General features: G+C 50.8%; 2 protein-coding genes across 5 annotated transcripts in view; one reads left to right on the plus strand and one right to left on the minus strand.

Annotated features, from left to right (window-relative positions):
* Positions 1-1760: 1760 nt before the first annotated feature.
* Positions 1761-9823, minus strand: LOC122230035. Its single transcript, XM_042955686.1, has 3 exons — positions 9677-9823; positions 7325-7489; positions 1761-2648 (listed from the first exon to the last, which is right to left on the minus strand). Exons 1-3 carry the CDS (start codon positions 9821-9823, stop codon positions 2028-2030), a joined length of 933 nt encoding a protein of 310 aa, XP_042811620.1. The 3' UTR covers positions 1761-2027.
* A 3315-nt stretch (positions 9824-13138) lies between these two features.
* The window catches only part of CYSTM1 (cysteine rich transmembrane module containing 1), a 78342-nt gene continuing 67691 nt past the window's right edge, over positions 13139-23789 (plus strand). Inside the window, exons 1-2 of one of the 4 annotated variants that reach the window (XM_042936927.1) lie at positions 13139-13214; positions 14870-15007. In XM_042936927.1, coding sequence (XP_042792861.1) covers positions 13184-13214; positions 14870-15007 — 169 coding nt within the window. In that variant the 5' untranslated portion in view covers positions 13139-13183. Of the gene's footprint in view, positions 13215-13539; positions 13848-14780; positions 15008-23789 lie in introns of those variants that run through there. The other 3 variants (XM_042936943.1, XM_042936936.1, XM_042936918.1) reach the window with 3 other exon arrangements.

Consider the following 23789-nt stretch of genomic DNA (forward strand, 5'->3'; position numbering starts at 1 on the left):
CCCTTCCAAATGGTGCTTCCTTCGGCCCTCTCCTGTGGAGTGCTGTGACAAAGCACTCACTGTGGCAGAATTTGGTGACAGTGCTTGTCCTCTCCCTCTGCCTCCTCTTGGGCTGCCATGTCGGAGGATCATATACAGCCTGCCCCGGCTGACTCTTGGGTTGCAGGGGAGTCCCATTCCCCAAAGCCATCTTTGCAGTTACCAGCTCTAGACAGCCAGCTCCTGACTCTCCTGGCTGTCTACCCCCATCTTCCTCGGGGAAGTGCCAACATAGCCAGTGCCTGTGTTTCTGGGCTCTTCAGTCTCTGTCTGCTAGGCTTGCCCTCATGGCCCCAGCAGAGCCTGTTCCAGAGTCAGGTTGAAAGGTCACCATGAAACAGCCCAGCTCCAGGCATGGATCGGCCTCTTTGGAAGCCAAGGCCAAGTGGGAAGTCATGCTGCTGAGACAGGACCCAGTGGTCTGTCTGTCTCCAGCTCCCAGATAGATGGCTTTCTAAGTCAAAAATGAGGCAAGATCCCAGCAGCCGTAAGACTTGGACAAATTTGGGCAGGAGGGCCGAATCAGGCCTCCTGTTTCATTCTGGTTTCATTCTGGGTTTGCCACAAAAAGGTCTTTCCAATTACCTAAGATAAATTCGATAAGGAGAAGGGAATGGGCAAGGGGGAAGAAACACCACAGCCAGATTATCAATTATAGGCAGCTCTAGTAGGCTTGAGGTTCTGAGGCCCCTGCGCCCCCTGCTGGTCCCTCACACAGCCTACTGCCCTTGGGCTTCCTCTTCCCCAGGAGGCAGCCTGGCGCTTCTCGCAGAGCTGCTTCACTGGCCCCTTCCCCTCACTCTTTTTAATCTTTTCCCCTTAGGACCTTGCCGCCAGCATCTGTTCTCTCTCTCTTCCATAACCTGGGTTTCCTCCTTCCTGGCAAAAACCTCTACATCTAACCCAAGCTTTTCTTTTTTTCTTTTTTTTTTTTTTTGGTAGTGTATGACCCAACCACCTTGCTTTCCCACCAGCACACATGCCCCTCAGAACCGTGCAAGGGGCATCCTTCCTTAGACAGCATATCAGAGCAAGACTCTGCTGCTGCTCCCCAGAGGGGTTTCCAGTTTCCAGCTCTTCCTTCTCCCTCTGTCTTTCCCACTGCAGAAGCCAGCCTTTACCAGGGCCTCTAGGATTGACCACCCTAACTCTCCTACCACCAGCCCTCCACTCCAGATTGGACCAGGAATATCTATCCTCTCTACCACCTTCCCTCTCCTTCCAAATAACTGTCCACTGGGAAAATTTTAATGGCTCCAGTGTTCATACTCCAGCCGGCTCTCACCATGCTCTCCCCCTGGAGCTCCTGCTGCCGGGCCACTTCTGTGCCAATAGTCTCCTGAGTGTGTTTGTCCTCTGAGATTGGAAGTACCTAGAGGGCAAGAGGACTTTTATCTCCTACAAAACCTAAGGGCAGTGCTAGGCTCCCAGTGGGCACCAGGTTGAATGCTGATCTTCTGATAACCTCGTAGCCCTGCCTCAGAGCTCTCCGCCTGCCCTAAGGTCTGGGTGTGGCAGGTCCGAGTGTGGCTAGGTCTGCCAAGGTTACCTTTGTCAGATCACTGCAGAAAAGAGGGGAGATACGGGGACCTTTCCCAGAATGGATGAGAATGGGAGGGTGGCTTTTATTTCCAGAGAGATTGGGTGAGGGGAGGGAGGACCAGTACGGGATGAGGTCCCTGGGTGTCCGTCATCATGCTAGTGGAGAAGCCCACGCGGGATATGGAGGACTTGGTTCCAGGGGAAGTCCCAAACCTCATAGATGCCGCGTTCCATCGTTCCTCCATTCCTCCAAGGGCGGCCTGCCTCCGGGTTTGCAGTCCCGGGACGGATTGATTCTTACGGGACCTCGGGCGGCGCCCAGTGCTGCTGTGGACAGCTCATTCCGCGGCGGTGGCGGCGGCGCCGCCCCGCGAATCCCCGGCGCCGCCAGGGGGCGAATAAGGTGCCCGGCCACCCTTGGGACGTCCGGGGCGCGGGCGCTACGCTCAGAGAGGCCTGGCCGGGGAAGACGCGCCCGCCAGGACCGCCTCTTGCTCCCGCTGCTGTCGCAGCCCGGCCGGGCCGCTAACTGTAGCCCCGCCCTCAGGCCGGCTCCGGTTTCTCCAGGTGCCCCAGGGCTGGGCTGGGCGCAGCTGCCGGGCGCCGCACAGGTGGCGGGGCCGCCAGCGCACCCGGCTCAGCGCGCGTGGGGCTTTTCCCGGCCGACTCCCCGCGTTCCTTTCCCGCCCCTCCGCCGGCCTCTTGGCAGCCCAGGCTCTGCTCTCACGGCTGCCCCGATTGAGGGGCCGGTGACTGAGTAGGCCGCACCCTGGGCGCAGCAAATGGAGGACGCTGGCTTTTAAGGATGGGGCAAGGGAGGACGTAGCTCGGTTCCCCGCCTTCTCCCCACTCCTCCGAATCGGCCGCGGGCGGTGCGCGGGCTGGTCTCTGCTGCGCTCGGGGCGGCGCGGGGGCTCCGGTCGGCCGGGTGCTTGAGACCCGCCGGCGCGCACGCTCTGCGCCTGCACCTGTTGGAGCGGGCCTCTACCGACTCGGACCTCAGCCGGCCTCCGAGATACACGCCACCCCGGCTGCGGTCCGTCTCCTATCGAAGCGGCCGTGTTTGGCTTTAGGAAAACAAAACCAAAAAAGTGGGTTTACATTTGCACACGTCGACTCTGCTCTGGGTCAGCTAGTGGTGAGGACCGTATTTTAAATCTGTGGCCTGCAGCCTAAGACCTGGGCGGCTCAGGAAGGATACCTCCCTAGCCCCCACCCCTGGCCTTGGCATTTCTGGGGATCTTTCATCTTTTTTTTCCCTAAAGGTTTTACTTTTAAGTAATCTCTACACCCAAAATGGGGCTCAAACTCACTCTTGATCTTGAGAGATCAAGAGTCACTCTCTCCCCCGACTGAACCAGCCAGGCATCCCTGGATGATAAGCTGTTTGCATAGAAAAAGAGTGCATCATTCTTTGGGACCCAAGTCAGCCTTTATCAAAAATGTCCCTGCCCAACTTGATAGTTGTCTGTGTGTGTGTGTGTGTGTGTGTGTGTGTGTGTGCGCGCGCGCGCGCGCGTGTGTAATCCTTTCTGTGTCCACTCACTAGCCTGCATCCGCTCTGGGTAAATATTTCTGTCATTGAATAAAAGAAAGTCAAGTTTATGGTTCATTTCAAAAGGAGTCTTTGAAACAGCACTCTCTCTAGTTGCCTGATAGTCACCCACATTTTGGTTGGGTTTGGTTAGATTTGGGGGTTTTTGCAACCCTCAAAGTAAGGAATAAGTGTTAAATGAGGTCTCAATCTGCTCATAAGCTCTAGTTTCAAATCCTACCATTTAGCACAGGTTTCCACAGTATGACTGCCAGGGCGGACATGTGTCAGTCCTTATTCTAATTCATGATGGTCAGATAGATGCTCAGACAAACCTTTGGGGAGAGGTTCCCAAGTGAGCACACCGGTTTGTAAGCTAGGAGGGGTGATCACTAAATGACCTAAGTTGCTTTTAAGCTCTGAGATGTGGGGTTGAGGTGCAAACTCCAAAATCTGTTTAGTATCCAGGATTTGGGTCCCAGGAGACTCACATCCTCCTCCTCAGTTTATCTGGACTTGGAAGGTGGGCTCAGAAATCAGAAAGCCTGAGTGATTCTGTGGCCCTGAGGAAGCCTTGCCTCCCAGGACACAGTGCTCATGCTCTGCTGACAATGCAGGGCGTCTGCCGCAAGTCTGGCACAGGATCCCACCCGTGGCTCCTCTGTCCAGTTCCCCATGTGTGTCTGAGACTTCCTGGCTCTGTGAAGGCAAGGAATGGCCTGAAGTCCAGAGCCTCATATGACCATGAGACCCTCACGTCTGAAGAGTGGCACTTGTGGGAGCCCTGGCTCCAAGTCCCCAACCTCAGGAGGCTCTGGAGTAGTATCAGGTGAACAGTCTGCATGGCCACAACCTCTGGTCCTGGCCCAGATACCGACTGTGCTGCTACCCAAGCTCTTCTTGGAGCTTTCCCAGAAGTGAGTGCTATTCACACGTGGCTCCCTTAGGGCTTCCCCACTTACCCGAATGCAACAACCTGCCTGGAAGATCACCCCTAGTTCAGCCCACCCAAGGCTCTCCTCCTATGTGCTTCTAGAGTCAGCACTACCCTCCCCTTCTCAGCCCTGCTGGGGAGCCCTTTGTAACCAGGAGAGCTACCTAGAGGAGAGAGCCTTGTTCTCCCTGCCTCACAGATGACAAGGGATAAAGATATGAGTCTCGGGGAGCTTGGGTGGCTCAGTCAGTTAAGCCACTGACTTCCACTCAGGTCATGATCTCACGGCTTGCAAGTCAAGCTCTATGCTGACAGCTCAGAGCCTGGAGCCTGCTCCGGATTCTGTGTCTCCCTCTCTCTCTGTCCCTCCCCCACTCACACTCTGTCTCTCTCTCTCCAAAATAAACAAATATTAAAAAAATTTTTTTAATAAAAAAAAAAAGGTATGAGTCTCACTAACACACCTGCAAAGGCTCCTCTTGCCTCACTTTCACTCCCGGTGAATTTTCCATCCCACACGATTTAGCGGGTACCTACTTTGTGCCAGGCTCCATGCCCGGGGCAGGGATATAAAAATACACAAGAAGTGGTCCATGCCCTCAGAGAGCTCGTGGTGTCTAATGGAGGAATTTATTCTTTAATTCATTTATTTACCAAATGTGTATTAAGCACCAACTATGTGCCAGGCCCTGTGGCAAGTACTAGGGAGACAGGGAAGAAGAAAAGCTAACTCCAGCCATCTTCATAGTACCACCTCATAGACTCATGGTCCATAGGGGAGACAGACTTAGGGGAAAGAATTATATGCCATGATAAAGAGAATCACAGGATCCTTTAAGCATGTGTAAACAGGGTAGGGAGAGAGTCCGAGTGGGAGGGGCAGAAGGAGGGAGCAGACTGGAATCTGGTATGGTGCTTACCTTCCTCCTGAAACATGCTCCTCCAGAATGCTCCTTCCTAGACCCTGTCCCCCACCTCCACACCCAAAAAATCTGCCAGGGCCTCCACATGGCTCTGTTTCTGAGGATGCCAGGCACCTTTCCTTGGTGCCTGTTAAGTGGTGCCAGGAGGCTGCAGTGTCCCACATGGCCACTGACTCAAGTTTCCAGGCCAGTAGAGGGGTGGAGCTCAGGAGGCGGGGCCATAGAGGGGTGGAGCCTCAGGATGTGGGGCCACTATGGCCCCGCCTCCTGAGCTCCATCGGAAAAGCTGGACTGTGGCATTTAAAAAAAGAACCCCTAGGAGAGGAGCAGTGAAGTTGGGCACATTCATATTCACACTCCCTGCCACTCCACCGGCTCTCTGGCCACCTCATTATACAAGGGCTGGCCATGATAAGTCCCCACGCTCCATACCTCAGGAGAGGGGCAGCAAAGCCCCTGGCCTGGAACTCATCCAACAAAACAGCCATTCCAGACACCTGGACCCACCTGGCTTTGGCTCCTCTTCCACTCGGCATCCTGGCTTGCAGCTGGGTGGGACAGGCCACCCTGCTTCCAGGTAAGGACCGCATTGCCCAGACACCCAGGGGGCCTCCCTTGGGAACACCAGTACCGTGGCACAGAGGCAAGAGGCAGCCCCTCCATGGCCCGTCCCACCTTCAGACTGGCTCAGGGAAAGCTGAGGATCCCTCTGCTCCTTCCGCATGGCAGCAGGGAGTCCGATACCACCCATGGCTGGAGGCTGGGGGGCGGGGGAGCGCTGCTCGCTGTGGGAGCTCGACTCCGGCCTCAGCTCAAGGAGCAACAGTGTGGCCAGGGCCACCAACTGATGTCCGTCCTTGGGGATAGCCTCTCTCTCATGCCTCCTTGGTGTCATCAGGAGAGCACTGCAGGGTGGCCTGCCTGGGAATGACAGCGTCCCTCAGCTGAACGCAGGTGCCAGTGCCACTGCCACAGGTTAACCAGCAGCAGCCTTCAGTAGATGAGGTGGCCTGGATCCTCAGGCAGCCATGTCCTCTGCATTTTGCTTCAGGATGTGGGGCCACTGTGGAATGTAAAGATGGAATCTGCATCTTTACAGATGTGGATGAGCCTGATGTGTATGTGTGGGAGGGTGCAGGTGTAACCCCCTGGGTGGCTCCCCTTTGTGAGGCCAAAGCCTGGGATCTAGGGGAAAGCTACATGGACCTGCTTTACTCCGTGGCTCAGGCCGTAAGGGAACTGGGTCTCTCAGCTTCCTCTCTGCTACAAAGCAGCTGAATTTTGGTGCCCTTGAGACCCCAAGCACAGGGAAAGGGGCCGCTTCTGCTGCTGGTGTCACTGCCCATGAGTCACCTTTGTGGAGAGAAAAATTGAGAATTCTCATTGCAAAGCCAGGAGCATGGCGCTGAGCAAAGGTGTGACCATTGTTATCACTTTTCTGGCCAGGCATGCGTCGCACCCCACTCTTGAGCAGCTGGCGTCCCCCATGGCCTCCAGGCCAGGGCTCTTGGCCCTTGAATGGCAGGGCTGCCCACTTGTCTGAGTTTCCCACATGCAGAAGATGGAACAAGACCTCCCTGAGCTTTTGAACATGGTAAGGACAATGGCACGACCACTAGGGCCTCCAGGCAAGGGGTAGGGGCAGAAGGAGCGCTGACCCTGCCTTAGAGCCTGGTGGGCCCTTTTCTCCTCTCAGTTCAGTTCACTGAGCTCCTTTGTAAGGTATTATAAATGTTCAAGAAATTCTGACTCTGTTAGGCTGGACAGTATTAAAGTATCCTGGAAACACAAATAATAATAGTAATACACCATTTATGATTCACTTGATATGTGCACTCTGAGCTCAATGAATTATGTGAATTTTATTATTCAGTCCTTACAACTTTTTAAGAGAGATGTGCTGTCATTGTCCCCATTTTATAATCTAGGAGACTGAGACTCTGAGGAATGAAGTCACTAGCCCAAGGTCACACACAGCCAGTTAGGATTAAAACTGACACCTGTCTGTCTCCAGGATTTGTACCATCCATCCCTCCTACATATATCCCCTAGGGCCCTGAGCTGGTGGAGGGAGGAGCACTGGATAGAGGGTGGGTGCCATGCTGGCCTCCACCTTTGGTCAAGTTCATCCTGCCTCCACACAAATTGTTTTTCTGGTCTTGGGGCTAGTGGCCTGATGGTGGGCAGTGAGGCCTCCAGATATCATGGCAGGAAGGTGGCAGCTTGCCCATGTTTCCGGTGGCTGAGCTCCCCTGATGCCCAGGCTGACTCTGCCCTCCACCTTGGGCCTAGGTAGTGATTTCCCAAACCTTGGCACCTGGCAGGCAGGCAGCCATGAGATTGAGGACTCACCCATAAGATCAGAGGTGCCTTTGAAGCCCTAAGCCAGACACAAGTGGGCAGAGAGCCTGCCACAGAAGCCACTTGTTGGTCCCATGTGTCCAGGAGCTCCCCCTGGACACCACTGCCACGGGTCCCAGAGCTGCCCTGGCTTCTGCACTGTGGGAAGGCGTGGCCCTACAGAGGGGATAGGGTGGGGACAAGGGGGAAATAGGATACCCAACCAGCAACCAGAGGGTTCCCTCCCCTCTCCAGAGGACATCACAGACCTATGGGAAAGAGAGTCACCCCTTGTCTGGAGTAGCCAGGGGGAGGGAAGGGGCTCTTTCTGGGGATTATTACATGCAGTCCTTAAAGCGACACAAAGAAGGTGTCATAATTGCCCATTTTACAGAAGAGGAAACCCGGCTCAAGGTCCTTCAACTGGCATGTGGCCTTGTGGTTAACTTCTCTGCTGCACCACCTCCACAGCCCTTACTAGGTTATGACAAGGCTGGGGTTGAAGGAAAGAGAAAGGGGGTCTCAAATGCAGGACTTAGAGAAGAGACAGGAGTCACTTCCGCTCCCACCCCCCACATCCACGATAAACTGTGAACTCCTAAAGCCATGAATGAGATTGATCACCACTCACAGAGTCCAGGGGAGCACCTTCCCCCACGCAAGTCCTGTGTGTGCCCAGCAATGGCACCAGCCCTGTCCTCAGACAGGTGGCAGTAGTGAGAGGGGACAGATACGTTACAAGGCACCTACTCTGGAGATGCAGCATGAGTGCTAGGTGACGTGGAAGGCCAGCCAACCCAGCCTGGGAGAGGGAGAGGTCAGCAAGCTTCCTGGGGTTGCGGGGGGGGGGGGGGGGGGGGGGGGGAGGGAGGTGATCCTAAAGAAAAAGTAGGAATTAAATTAGAGAGACAAAAGTGATAACCAGTGGTAGAGGCATTATGCCTCTACCAGAGGTAGAGCATTATAAGCAGGGACCAGGAAGCCTAAGTCCTTTTGAGGCAGCTGAGAAATGGGGGTGAGGAGGTGGGGCAAGAGGCCAGAGGAGAGGGCTGTGGGTGGTCAGGCCAGAAATCACAGACCCTAAAGGCAGGGCTTGTGAGTTTCCAAGCCTGAGGAACCTGGAACAGCCAGACACCCTCCCACAGTCTCCCCGTGGACATCACTGTGAACCGGACCGGGAACATTCCAGCCTAATCAAAGCTCAGATCGGCAAGTTCCAGAGGCTCTATGCACTGAGGCCAAGGCCAATTTCCCCCCGGGAGTTTGCCTGCTCCTTGCCCAGCCAGGCTGGAGTGGGGGCTCCCAGGTCCTCTGAGATTCCTCCAGACCCTCAGAAGGTTGGAGGCCCGAGTTTTCCCTCTCCAGATTCTGGGGCAACTGGGTAGGGATGGAGGGGAGTGGGGTGGAAATGGAGTCAGAGGCCCCACCTGTATGTAGGAGGAGCTGGAAAATCCTGCCTGAGGAAGAGGACTTTGGAGCTATCAGGTTCTCAGGAGGCCCCTGCTCGGGCTGATATTTCTAGAAAGGGCCCAAAGGCAAGATTTCAGCCTCAACCTGAGCGCAAGCTAGCACGGCTGCCTTCCACCAGCCCAGCCCTGGCCTCCTCTCAGGGGAGACTGGGAGGGAGGACAGACACTAGGATATGGAAGCAACAGCCCCCAGCCCTGGAAATGGGGTGTTGTTTGGCCAACTGGACTGCAGACTCTGTTTTCAGTTAATAATTTTTATTTCATTGTGAAAGCTTCCATTCTTTAATTAACAGTATCATGCTTTTTAAAAAAAAAACACAAGAAGACTTTATTTTTTTTAGGTAATCTCTACACTCAACGTGGGGCTTGAACTCACAACCCTGAGATCAAGAGTCACATGCTCTACTGACTGGGCCAGCCAGGCACCCCAACAGTGTCATGCTTTTGAGGGCAGCACTTTTCCTAGGAGGGTGGCAGGGTATAGGGACAGGTATCTTAAGTACACTACCTAATGTCACCAATTTCTGCCTGAGATTAAAAAGACAGAGATGCCCCCTTCCTTCCCTCTTTATACATTGGAGAACCTCCTCTATCTCCTCACCCCTCCCTCAGCTCACACCTTCTCCCCTCTCTCTCCCTGGCTCCCGGAACTGGTCTGTGGCATTGGCAAAAGTTAGATACAGAGAATCAGTGAGAAGGAAGACAGATTAGGCTCCCTCAGGAGAAGGGGTCCCCATCTCACCTCACAGGTTGGCCAGGTAAGTAGGGGTGGGATGCTGGGGGTGAGCTTGGGGTGGGTGACTCCCCTTTCCAGAACCTCTGAGCTTTCTGTAACAGGCCCAAGGACCTGGTGTCATCAGCCGACTGCGTAGGGAGGGAACCTCCCCTTGCTGACCTGGCTGACCCCCATCTGGAGGCTGGCCAAACTCTGCAACTCAGTGTGGCCTTGTCTCAGAGCCGTCATCAATGACAGTACCAGCAGCCACAGCAGAGAAGATTGTGTACTGAGGGCTTGCTTGGTGTCTGCACGATGCTTGCGCATTCTTCATTGGTTGTCTTTTTAAATCCTCACATTTAATTTAATGAGCATTTAATTAACCCCAATTTACAGACGAGGCAACTGAGGCTCAGAGGAGTTAAGTGACTTCCCACAGCCTCGTGGTTTATAAGTGACAGTGTCAGGACTCAAACCCAGTCTGACTGACTCCAGAGCCTGTACAGGGTGGATGAAGCTGGACCAACATTGCTCCTGCCCTACCACACCAGCTCACCCCCAGGGCATTACTGGGCAATACCTTCAGCACTCTGCAGCCCATCTGACCTCTGCTCATTTTTTTTTTTAATGTTTATTTATTTTTGAAAGAGGGCAAAAAGAGAGGGAGACGCAGAATCTGAAGTAGGCTCTAGGCTCTGAGCTGTCAGCACAGAGCCCAACACAGGGCCCAAACTCATGAACCATGACAGGAGCAGAAGTCTGACACTTTACAGACTGAGCCATCAAGGCGCCCCTGATCTCCTGCTCATCTTAAGCCCAGTTCTGCCCCAGGGCCTGGCCCACCCTCCCAGAGCTGGGGAAGGAATAGGATGGGCTCCGGAAGGTTCTACAGCTCCTCCATCCTCAACACCCCCAACCCCTGTAGCTATTTCAAACACTCGTAATGCAAAGATCTTATCTGTCCTAGACTTGTTCATTGTGCTTATAACACACTTGATTCGTGTCTCAAAAGTGACGGCTGCTTGGGTATTTCATGGAGAGGGGAGTTGGTGGCAGAGCCAGTGCACTCTGGCACGTGGGACGGGGCCGGAGCTCAGCTTGGCACACTGACGGGGCACAGCCTGGCCAGTGTCGGCGTCACACACACGTCAGAGTAGCCATGGTCACTTTTGTTAGTTGAGATTACTGCACTCGGCCCGGAAAAAGAAAGAAGGGAGGGGGGCAAGCCCAAGAGGTCCAAGTGGGTGAGGGAGCAGGCACCACAGACTCCTGGGGGCAGAGTTGACCAGAGATTTGTGGCTCAGGCTGGCAAGAAGGGATGCCAGGGCTCTGGTGATCACCCCCTCCCCTGCCCTGGGGGGGGGGGGGTTTCTCTCCCTGCCTCCCCACTCCTTCCTGCTCTTACCCCACATTGCCTGGGGCACCTGAAACCACCTCCCTCACCTCCCAGGAACATAGGCTTTGGAGTCCAAGGAACCTGGGTTTGAATCCTGAGACTCTAAGCAAGTTACTTAACCTCTCCGGACCACAGTAATGCTAATGTCTATTAAGTGCCCACTATGTGCCAGGATAGTTCGTCTACTTACTAAATCCTCAAAACCACCTTATGAGGGTTGGCGCTATTATTATTGCCCCTATGTTATAAACAAGGAGACCGAGGTTTAGGTCGAGTAATTTGCCAAAGCTGGTAGCTCGCAGCTCCCCCGATGTGCTGGTGGCTGGTTGGTGTGTGGGGACACTCAGAACCACTGGCTCGGCACCAGCCCACTTTGCAGAGAGGCTGCAGACCCCCCTGTAGCAGCCAGGGATGCTGAGCCAGGTGAGCAGGCTGCCGGCGTCCCACTTCAGAGGCCTCTCGGACCCTGTGGAAGGTCTTTCCTGCCCACCTCCCTGAAAGGCTCTTCCTCCTTCCTCCGGGATGGGCTGGGGGCCTCACCTGGTGTGGGCGTGTCTCCAGGTGACACAAGGGAAGGGCAGGGGCTCTCAGGAGGAACCTGTGTACTTGGGGTGCATTTGTTTTTAATCTACTCCTTCCAACCACTTGCTTGGCCCAGGGTGGGCCTGATGTTCCACTGGGTGATTGGAGCGGTCCCCAGAAGGGGTTGCTTTAAGGGAAGGGTCTTCTTGGATAGCTCCTTATCCCCATCCTTCAGGTCCTAACCCACCAGTCACTTCCTGAGGGAATGGCTCAGGCCAGGCCCTTGTCCTGTCCCCTTATTGCAGTACTAAGTGTTGCTTTAATCACCATCTCCCCTCCCCTCCAGGACTGAGTGCTTTTTGAGGGCAGAGACAAAATAACTTTGCTCATCACTGCCCCTAGGGCCTGGACCCACCTGACTTCTGCACAGTAAGCCAGAGCCTGCCTGGACCCACAGTGCCCCAGGGAGGCAGAGATGTAGCAAGAGGGTGTCCCCAGTGGTGATTGCAGCAGAGCAGATCTGACCCTGATCTGAGGATAAGACCTGCCATCGGAGGTAGGGACGGGCCCCCATCAGCCTCAACTTCCTGCGCCAGTTCGCAGAAGAAACCAAACCAGAACTTACAAGGGACAGGTACCAGTGGAACGGCCCTCTCAGCCTCAGACCCTTCACCTTGGCTGGCACCTGCCTTGAGCACTCGGGCTTTGGCCTCTGTGAAGGTTGCTTCCCCAACAACAGCAACAGCAGCAATAACAGTATTACTGAATATTCACCCAGTGCTTACTCTGTTCCAGGCCCTGTGCCAAGCACCTTCCATGATTATCTCTCAGAATCCCTCTAACAACCTCAGAAGACAGGGGCCGTTTTCATCTTCATTTTACAGGTGAGGAAACTAAAACTCAGAAAGGTTAAGTGATGTTTGCAAAGTTGCCCAGCATGTGAGGGGTGGAGGTGGGATTGTGAAGCCAGAAGTCTTAACCCCCAAATGCCTCCAGGGCATGCCTCTCTAATTTGATAGTCAGGGGTGGGTCCCACCCACTCATTGGGCCCATTCATTCACACGTGAAGTACGTCCACACACGCAGAATTGACTGGAACGTGAAGCCCTGTCCCACACCCAGGGCTCAATAGGGCACTCATTCATATTTATTGAACACCTGCTGTATGCCAGATCCTGTACTAGGTGCCAAGGATACACTGGTGAACAAAAACAGACCCAAACTCTGCTCTCATCGAGCATATATTCTAGTGGAAAAGAATAAAATACGTATCCAATTACAAACTGTGATACAGGCCAAGAAGGAAAACTACAGCTGGTTTTGGGGCAGAACAATATGGGAGGACATCATTGAGACAGGGGAGGAGGCCTTTCGGAGGTAACATTTATACCGTAACATAATCAATCAATCAGCCAATTGATTAATCGAGGCCATAGCGGTGGTCAGTTTCACCTGCTGTGATTTGCACCTGCTGTGATTTGCGTAGTAGACGTTTCCCTCAGCTTTCGTCTCCATCAAGGAAAGGGCTGCAGTCCACGGCCATTTTGCCATTTGCTGAGAGAAGAGCCCTTGAGTTTCCAGACCTTGGTGACCTCAGAATAAAAGGTGAAGGAAAGTATGACCTCACTTAGCTTTTTTGATAAAGCGGGAAGGGCAGGGTCCCCCACACCCCATCAGTAAGTGAGCGGCTGGCCCCCCGCCCGGCCTCCCTCCCCTCCCCGCCCTCGGAAGTGTGGTGCTCTGTCGCCACCTGGTGGACATAACAGACCATGCAGGGGCGGCCAAGCTCCTCCGTCCAGGGTAGGATTCAGATTGTTGTGGCTTCCCTTGGGCGGCGGCTGTGAAAAGGAGGCAGGGGGTTTAGGTGACTTCCTGGCAAGGGGCGGGGAAGAGGAGAAGGAGCGAGGGTGGATGGGGAACTGCTGCTTGAGAGTCAACTGACTGGAGATGGACAATGGCCCCATTGTGTCCGGGGCCTTGACCTTGATTTCCTGCCACTCTCATCTCCGGCGTGGCATCACCCGGGTCTGATTGGCCGGGAGTCCACTCCGTGACAGTGGGCGGGCCCCGCGGCTGGAACGCGAGGGGAGACGCGTGACCGATCCAGTCCCCCCAGGAAGCCCAGGGAAAGCCAACACCTCTCAGAAGTCCTTTCCTCCTCTCTCTGCCCCATGGGGAATGTGGGGGAGCCAGAACCGTGCGCGCTCTCGTTGAAAGGCGTGCTGCCGGGTTGGTTAAGGACTGAGGGCTCTCCTCTCAAAGACCCTGACCCAAACTAATTATGGGATCCTTGGACACAGTCTGTAGAACCACCCACCCCACCCCCCTTTGTTTTTAAGTGCACATCCATGGATACCATTCCCATTGTAAAAAATCTTAATGCAGTACAAAGCTAAAGTTCTCTCCCTCTGTCACACTCAGCACCCTCCTCAGGTAACTACTGTTGTTTCATGTGTGTCCCTCCTGACTTAATATGACAAATCTGTCTATCATTTAGTGTATGTACTCTCTGGGCCTCACTTTTCTAATCTGAAAATGGGAATGGAAATAATAGAAAAGCTACCTGAGATCATTCTCAGGTGTTTAATTCGGCACCCGGCCCGGGGTCAGTGATTACTGTTACCATCGTTGCCATCTTTCCTGTCAGTATCCTCAGACCTTGGACCCAAATCTGACGTCTAGATAGAAACCTTTTCTCACTCTACAGCCTTCTCCTCCCCCTCCTGCTTCTCCCTTCTAACAAACTGTGATAAAAATCTGTGTTCCCTAATGCCTCTGTGTGTGTGTGTGTGTGTGTGTGTGTGTGTGTGTGTGTGTTTAAGCCAGAAAGAGCATCTGGTGTTTTCTGCATGTTCTTCCCTGCCCTTCCCTTCCCTCACCCTCACTCTTCCCCTTGCCTTCCATGTTTGATCTAGATGCAACCCCTCACCCCCACTGCGGGGGGAATATCCCATTCTGTGCCAGAGGAAGAGACTTCCATGGCCCACAAGGTGCTGCTGAGCCCACAGTGACTCCACATAAAAGCAGTCCCCTGGGAGTAGGGCTAGTGGCTCAAGAGGGAGGGCACTCTGTGACAGGCCACATGGTAGAGCAGTAAGTGCAGGGTCAGCTGGCCGAGCACCCCAGATTGTGGCCAAGGGCAAGTCCCTTGGCCTCTCTGAGCCTCAGCTATCTCACCTGTGCAATGGGCTCCTAACAACAGCCACCACATTGAGCTGCTGTGAGAATAACGCGGCATCCATAAAGGGACCTGGCACTGAGAAAACTAAATGGTAGTTATTATTATGTTGGAAAACAAAGTGTCATGTTTATTTAGCATTTTATGCTTGCAAAGGGAATTTATAAGTTCTTCCTTCTTTTTAAAAGGAGCTAGTCTGTGGAGAAGGAAGTTTGGTTTTGACTTACAAGTCTCCAGAGAAAGGGAAATTCCTTTACCTCCGCTTTTGTTGGAGCAGCCAGTTGTCACTTCCTGGAGCTGTTGCTGGTCTCTCAGATGGCCCACAGAGCTCCCTCCAGCCAGAGAACACCAGAATACGGGACACTGAAGGACCTCCCTGTTCCAGAGGGCGCAGCAGGGATAACGTCAAACCCATGTAAGTAAGACAAGGCCAAATCACCCATTCAATGAGCAGCCGTCAGGCAGGTGCTCTGTGCCCAGCCCGTATCACATGGCACTGCACAGCCCAGGGTCCCTGTGACGCAGGGGCTTAATTAGGGTAAAAAAATTACTACACATACTAGCTAATATTTACTCGGTTGTTATTAGATGTCAAGTATGTTATAAACACAGTGAACAAACGTAGGACAGATAATATCTTTGCCCTCAAGTAGCTTGTCTTTTAATGGTTTTCACATGATACCCTCCTCTTTTTTTTTTTCCTTTGGCATAATTTACACATATTAAAATTTGCCTTTTTTTAGTGTAAAGTTCTGTGAGTTTTGACAAACACAGTCATGTAACCACCATCACAATCAAGGTATAGAATATGTTCATCGCGTCCTGAATGTCCCTCTTGCTCTTTAGTGACCGACCCCTCCCCCCGCATCCCCAGGCACTGGCAGCCACTGATCTGATGGCTATCCTTATAGTTTTGACTTTTCCAAAATCGAATCCTTCAGTAGGTAGTCATTTGAATCTGGCTCCTTTACTTACCACGACGTTGTGATATCTATCCCTATTGTACATTATCAGCAGTTCATGCCTTGTTTTCTGTCTTTCAACTTTTTTATAATTTCTAATTTTATTTATATTTTGAGAGAAAGAGTGAGAGAGAGCAGGGGAGGGGCCGGGAGAGAGGGAGAGAGAGAATCTTAAGCAGGCTCTGCACTGTCAGCACAGAGCATGATGCAGGGCTCCAACTCATGAACCGTGAGAGAGACCATGACCTGGGCTGAAATCAAGAGTCAGAGAGAGGCTTAACTGAATGAGCCACCCATGTGCCCCTCTTTCAACTTTTTTTAACAAAACTTTTCCAATATAAAGTTAAAAGAATAATTTAGTCAATACCTATAAACCCACCACCTAGATTCAATAATTGTTTCCCTTTTGCTGTATTTCAAAATGATGTATATACATAGGCATATATATTGGCTGAACCATTTGGAAGTACTTCTAGAACTTCAACACAGGGCTCCTGGGTGGTTCAATTGTTAAGCATCTGACTTCAGCTCAGGTCATGATCTCACAGTTGGTGAGTTTGCATCCTACATCAGGTGGGTTCAAGGCCCCGCTTTGGGTGAGGGCAAGACCCTCTTCAGGTAAAACATGAGCCCTGGGTGAGCACCGCCTCTCTCTCTCTCTCTGTCTCTGTCTCTCTCTCTCTCTGCCCTTTGTGGGATTCTCTTTCTTTCTGCCTCTTACTTGTGCCTTCTCTCTCTCTCTCTTTCTCTCAAAATAAATACATAAGTAAATAAAAATAAATCCTCAACATCTATTACCTAGGAAGGAGGACATCTGATGAGCATGTCATACAAGGAAGTTGACAACAATTCCCAAGTGTCATCCGCTACCCATCCATTTGCAAATGTCCCCTATTTAAAAAAAAAAAAAAAAAGTCTTTTGTAACTTTTTACCTGGCAGAGTTTTGTTTCTAAATTTTTAGTTTTGAAGACATTATAGACTTACAGGAAGATGCAGAAAGTTAAGAGATCCATCCATTGGACGGCCTCCTACAATGGGTGGCATCTCATATAGAGCTGTTGGAAAATATCCAAACCAGGACATTGACGTTGGTACATTATTGCTAATTAGACTGTAGACCTGATTCATTTTCACCATTTATAACCTGCACTCATTTGTGTGTATGGACGTGTGCATAGCTCTATGCACTTAAGTCCCGTGTACAGATCTGCATCTCCACCACCACAGTCAAGGGGTGGACTGCTACCTCGCCACAGAAGGACTCTCTGGTGCTGCCTCTCTGTATGTACCCGCTCTCGCTACTTGCCTCCCTGTCCCCAGGTCACCGCGATCTGTTCTCCAACTCTATAGTCTTGTTGTTTTGAGACTATTATATACGTGAAATTACACAGTATGCAACCTTTTGAGATTGAACTTTTTTTCACTAAGCAGAATGCCCTTGAGGTCCTTCTAGGTTGTCTTGTGTGTTATCAACAGTTCATTTGCTTTAATGGCTGAGTAGTATTCTCACACAGATGTACCACACTGTAGCCTCCAGTTGAAGGACGTGTGAATTCTTTCCAATTTTGGCGATTATGTAAATAAAGTCACAGGCATTTGTGTACAGCTTTGCATGTGAACGTAAGGTTCATTTCATTTGGCGGCATCGCTGGGTTGCACAGTCAAGTGTAAGTTTATCTTTATGTGAACTGGCCAACTCTTCCGCAAACTGGCCGCACCGTTTTGCATTCCCAGCAGCTTGTGTGAGAGTTGCCATTGCTCTGCATCTTGCCAGCACTAGTCGTTAGCACTTCATTTTTTCTTTTTAATTCTAGCCATTCTAATATATGTGTAATGGTATCCCACATAACTTTTTAAAACTTTTTTTTTAACATTTATTCATTTTTGAGAGACAGAGAGAGACAGAGCATGAGCAGAGGAGGGCCAGAGAGAGAGGGAGACACAGAATCCAAAGCAGGCTCCAGGCTCTGAGCTGTCAGCACAGAGCCCGATGTGGGGCTTGAACTCACCAACCATGAGATCATGACCTGAGCTAAAGTCAGATGCTTAACCAACTGAGCCACTCAGGCACCCCACATACCTTTTTTAAAATATTTATTTATTTGGGGGAGAGCGCAAGTGGGGGAGGCATAGAAAGAGGAGAACAGAGGATCTGAAACATGCTCTGTGCTGACAGGCTGACAGCAGTGAGCCCTATGTGGGTCTCGAACAAACAAACCGTGAGATCATGACCTGAGCTGAAGTGGGACGTTCAAACAACTGAGCCACCCAGGTGTTCCCCACATAGCTTTTATATTATACATAAGCCCGAGTTATAACTGTTCTGCAAACCCTCCAGTGGCTTCCCATCAGAGTCAGAATAAAATTCAAACTCGTATCTAAGGCCTGCCAGACCCTCTTCCCCATCTTACAGGCTTTGCCCCTCGCTCTGCTCCAGCCCCAGTGAGCTGACCTCCCATGTTTCTCCACCACAAGGTTTTTCACTTGTGGTTCCATATGCCTAGAATGTTTTTGCCCAGGTATCCACCTGGCTCATTCTCTGTCACATCAACTTCTCTGAGAAACTTCCTGGTGGTCAAAATGAGCCATATCCCCACCCTCCTCTTCATAATTCTCTTACCCTGTTTAATTTTTCTTCATAGCGCTTACCTCTTCTTGATATAATATATGTCAGTCACTGAATTGGTTGCTGTCTGTCTCCCCCATAAGGACAGGGATTGGCTCTCAATGACTATCTCCACTGCTCAACACAATGCTTGGCACAGAGGAGACACTCGATAAATACTTGTTGAATGAGCGTGTATCAGAAACCTCTGGTGACCCTCTTCTCATCCTTCTGACCCACCTTTTACTCATCTGGCATCCTGGCAACCAGCTTGGAGCAGGTAGAAGCCCCTGGGCTTAGCTGCCCCCCACAGTTCTTGCCTTCTGCCCACGGCAAGCACCGGGGCCTGCAAGTGTGAGGAGGTTAGGGGCTGGAGTTAGCAGATAGAGGCTCCATTCTCTGATACTCGGTGGAAGTTTTGAAGTGCACTCAGCAGGTCCCAGCGGACAGAGCCCCGGTTGCCCACAGCAGTGACCAGCTCCATAGCACACATATCCTGGCTTTCTTTCCTTCTCATCCACTGTCCCACTCCACTGCTTCTAGAATCAGTGCTCCCTAGAGCAGTGCTCCACTGCTCCCTAGAATCAAGTCCCTAGAGGTGACTTGCAAGCAAGCCCTTCTTCTGCTTCCTCTACCTGCAAGGAGGTAGCAGGGGTGGAAAAGAGCCCAGATTAAATTAAAACAAATATATGGAGCTTATAGTCTAGTGGGAGAGACAAATGAGAATTTGAAAAAGAAAACAAAATTTAAATACCTACAGGTGAAGGGATAGATTTTTCAACAAATGGTACCGGAATAACGGAATATCCAACCGGAAAACAGTGGATCTCAATCCTTACTTCCCAACATACTTGAAATACATCCAAGAACTAAAGATTTAATAAAGAAAAACTATACAACTTCCAGAAGAAAGTAGAGGTGAAAATCTACATGACCTTGGGATAGGCAGAGTTTTCTTAGATCACAGGTAGAACCAATCATAAAAAAGGGAGGAGAGACAGCAGGATATGTCACAGAGTGGAAAAGAGTTTTGCAATTCATATTTTTGACAATAATCTCCATCTACAACATACGGAGAAATATGTAAATAAAAAGAAAGCAAACAACCAAACTAAAATACGGCAAAAGATTTTTAAAAATACTTTAAAAGAAGATATACAAATATTCGTAAGCACTTGAAAAATTTGTTCAGTGTTATTAGCCATTAGGGAAATATAAATTAAAACCATAATGAGATGACACCATACACCCATTAGAATGGCTAAAATTGAAAACACTGGTAATAAGTGTTGACAAGGATGTGGACCAACTGGAATTCTCACACACTGCTGATAAGAGTGTGAAATGGAAAAACACTTTGGAAAAAAGGTTGGCAGTATCTTATAAAATTAAACATACACTTACCATCTTATAGTTCTCCATCATATATCCAATGTAGTTATTTACCCGAAGGTAATAAAAATGGATGTCTACACAAAGACTTGCATGCAAATTGTCAAAATAGCTTTATTCATAATAGCCCCAAACTGGAAATGGCCCGGGTGTCCATCAACAGGCCAATAGATATATTGTGGAATATTCATACTCAGGAATAAAGACACAAATATTGGTAAGTGCTACAACATGACTAAACCTCCAAAACATTATGCTGACTGAAAGAAGCCAGACAGAAGAGTACAACCTTGTGATTACATTTTTTTAAAATTTTTTTAATGTTTTTATTTATTTTTGAGACAGAGAGAGACAGAGCATGAACGGGGGAGGGGCAGAGAGAGAGGGAGACACAGAATCCGAAACAGGCTCCAGGCTCCGAGCTGTCAGCCCAGAGCCCGATGCGGGGCTCGAACTCACGGACCGCGAGATCGTGACCCGAGCCGAAGTCAGACGCTCAACCGACTGAGCCACCCAGGCGCCCCTGTGATTACATTTAAATGAAGTTCTAGAACAAGCAAAATGGAGCTATAGGAACAGGAAGTAGAGCAGTGGTTGTCTGGGGCTGGCCATAAGTGGGTACAGAATACTGACTGGAAAGAGGGATCAGGAAAATTGTACAAGTTATGGAAATACTCTGTATCTTAAGTAGAGTGGTGGATATATGGATATGGGTCATAACTCCTCTAACTGTGAACTTAAACAGATGCCTTTTGTTTATGCAAGTTATACCTCAATAAGGCTGATTTTATTTTTATTTTTTTTAACGTTTTATGTATTTTTGAGACAGAGAGAGACAGAGCATGAACGGGGGAGGGGCAGAGAGAGAGGAAGACACAGAATCGGAAACAGGCTCCAGGCTCCGAGCCATCAGCCCAGAGCCCGACGCGGGGCTCGAACTCACGGACCGCGAGATCGTGACCTGAGTGGAAGTCGGACACTTAACCGACTGAGCCCCCCAGACGCCCCAATAAGGCTGATTTTAAACAAGAAGTAGTGATAGCTTGTGATAAGTGTTCCAGAGGGAAGATATTATGGTATTATAAGAGAGGAAAATGGGGAAGAAAGACTACTTCTGATGGCTGGGCAAGGAAGTTCTCTTCAGGAGGTGATACTAGAGCAGAGATCTCAATGTTAAGATGGAGACACCCAGGGAAAGATCTAGGGGAGGGCACTCGAGGAAAAGGTCACCTCAGGAATAAAGACCCAGAATCAGGAAGGAGTTTGGTGCTCTTGGCCACAGTCCCCAGGCCAGTGTGACTGGGTGAAGTGGGTGGGGCAGAGTGCAAGGAGACTGGGTGGAGAGGTGGGCAGGAGCCTGATCCTGAAGGACTTTATCAGCCCTGATAAAGGTTTGGAATTTGAAATGGATAAAATGCACATGGTCTAGTGGGGCAGAAACACAGAAGCAAATAAAAGCAATACAGGGTTATGGGTGATATATTTGGGGTGTGTACAGAAATAAAGGAGGGAGTAGTCAGAACTGGGAACCTGGGAACATCTGGGAAGGCGTCCCAGAGGAGGTGACATTTCAGTTGAGGTTTAAAGAAGAGTAGCAGAGGGGAAAGGATATTGCAGGGGAGGGAACTATGTGCATAGAAATCCAGAGGTGGACAGCCCCATGGAGCATTCAAGACCTGAGCATAATGTAAGTTTAGTTGGAGTTTTCCCTGTAGGAATAGAAGTGGCAGGAGATCTGAGGTTGTAGGGAGAGGGGCTTTTGAGTCCTGCAGAGGATGGAAAACCCCTAAAGAATTTTAAGTAAGGGAGTATTAGGGCCAGGTTTACATTTCTTTAAGAGTTTATGAAACGTTTTTTAAAGTTGAGTGGGGGTAGAGAGAAAGGGAGAGAGAGAGAATCCTAAGCAGGCTCCGCACATCAGTGCAAAGCCCAATACAGGGTTTGAACCCACAAACTGTGAGATCATGACATGGCCTCAGCTGAGATCAAGGGTCTGAGCCACCCAGGCACCCCCAGGTTTACATATCAGATCAAGACGTCCAGAATGGGCAGGCTTGGAAAGCAAGACCACTGTTTCTGGAGTGAGATCAAGGGAAGGCCTGAACAGGAGCAGGTGGTAAAAGGCGAAGGGCCACACTCCGCTACAAGGTGACTGGGCCTGTCCTGAAGCTGGGAGACTTCCTGGTTTCTGGCTTCGAGGACTGGCTTCCCTGGGGGGGCGATGATCTGGTTAAGTAGGACAGATCAGGAGAAACAGGTTGAGGAAAAGATCTGCAGTTTGAGGCGCCAGAGGGTCCTAAATGCTAACTTTGATGTGTGCCTGCTCCCTCGGAGGGCTTGTTACTTGAAGATGCCTAGGCCCTGGCCCCAGTGAGTCAGAAGCAGTGGGTCTAGAATGGAGCCCAGGAATGTGTATGTGTACAAAGTGCCAAGTGCCACACCCAGTCTGATGCTGGTAGACTTCATACCTACAGAGCTGCCATTTTGGCCTCTCCAGGTGCCTGGGGCAGGAGGCAGGACAAGCACATTCTCATCTGGACTTTGGCCAAAGCAGTTCAGAAATTCAGGCAAAGGTGACATCTAAAAGAAGGCTCTGGATGTAATGGGATCAAAGGTAGCTTGTTATCTTCGTTGCTGCAACTAAAGAATTACAATAAAGTGGCCCTGGTCATCATGTGTAACTCCTGATTATGTGTCCAAGATGCCTCAGAAACTAGCGGTCAGGCCAAGACTGAGCCTATGTGTGCATATGTACCCTCTCCTAGGTTGTGGATGGCAGGGCATGACAGGGATTCATGGAGTCCATGGTGAAGTCTGTGTGAGTTCTGTGCAAAGAGAGCAGCTTTTACTGTGTGCACCCACCAACCTTCACTACAGCTTGATGTGCTCAGTCCTGTTATTATTTCCATTTTACAGATGAGAAAACTGAGACCTGAAAAGGTTTAGTAAATTGTTCTGGGTCCCAAGGCCAGGATGCTGATGAACCAGGGCTGGAAGACAGGTCTCTGGACCCTCCTAATCATAGCATTGCCCTCGCCTCCACAAGTGGGAAAAGTCACTTCATTTCCTTTAATTTTTAAAAAAAAAAATTTTAACATATATTTATTTTTGAGAGAGAGAGAGACACAGAATGTGAGCATGGGAGCGGCAGAGGGGGGCAGGGGGAGACAAAGAATCTGAAACAGGCTCCAGGCTCTGAGCTGTCAGCACAGGGCCCCACACGGGGCTCAAACCCACAAACCAGGAGATCATGACCTGAGCTAAAGTTGGACACTTAACCGACCGAGCCACGCAGGCGCCCCAGGTCACTTCATTCCTTAATCTTAAATGATCTTCCAAGCAAGGGAGCAAGGCAGAGTACAAGTTTTCTCTGTCTCATCCTGTTCAGAAAGTATCTAGGCCTTTACTTTAAAAGGCTCCCAGGGCCCAGAGGAGCTGGGATTGAAAGCCTCATGGTACAGACGGAGGTATGAGGTCCCAGCCAGGAGCACTTGCCTGATCTTCTAAGGTTCTCACGGCAGTGCCACATGCTTCCAGCAACAGAAGGAGGCGGCAGCAGCAAATCTGTCCCCAGTGCACCACAGTACTGTTTGGCTATGATGAAATACTCATGGCATATGGCTGCAAAGTTACTATCTTGAGAGCGGGCAGAAATGGGATTTTTCATGTGCCAGATTTCACTCCCTCTCTGAAACAATTCTTGTAGTAAACAGAGGTTTTCTGATCTTGTTAAGATCTGGAGGATGGGAATTCCTTTACACTTTTTAAGTAAAACTATTGTCTTAGAGAATTTCATTCTATGGATGGTGCAAATATTTTTTAAACGTTTGAAGCTCTTCTGTGCTCCCTCCCGCCCCCCTGAAAGCCAGGACAGGAAGAGAAGCTGCCACCAACTCTGTTGTAGCCCCAGACCACCCGGTGATGAGAACTCCCAGTGTCCCCTGCCTGTCAACCCTTGGCAAATGGGGTGGACAAGAGGAAAGGCTTGCTGAGCGTGGGAGGCCACAGGGTGGAGGAGGCGAGGAAGGGCCAGGAAGCGAGTAGAATGTGACTTTTAGGAGGAGAATTATTTTGAACCATGTCTTGTGTGCTGACAGCATAATGATCATTATTAGGACCTCAGATGTAACACGAAGCCCGCCCTGAAGTTAAATTTTCCCTTTCAGATAAGCGTGGCCTGTCAACCCACCACAGGATGGTTCTATGCCAACCTCCTCCACATGGTGGGGGAGGGGGG

This window comes from Panthera leo, chromosome A1 (genome assembly GCF_018350215.1).
Source record: "Panthera leo isolate Ple1 chromosome A1, P.leo_Ple1_pat1.1, whole genome shotgun sequence".
Taxonomy (NCBI): Eukaryota; Metazoa; Chordata; class Mammalia; order Carnivora; family Felidae; genus Panthera; species Panthera leo.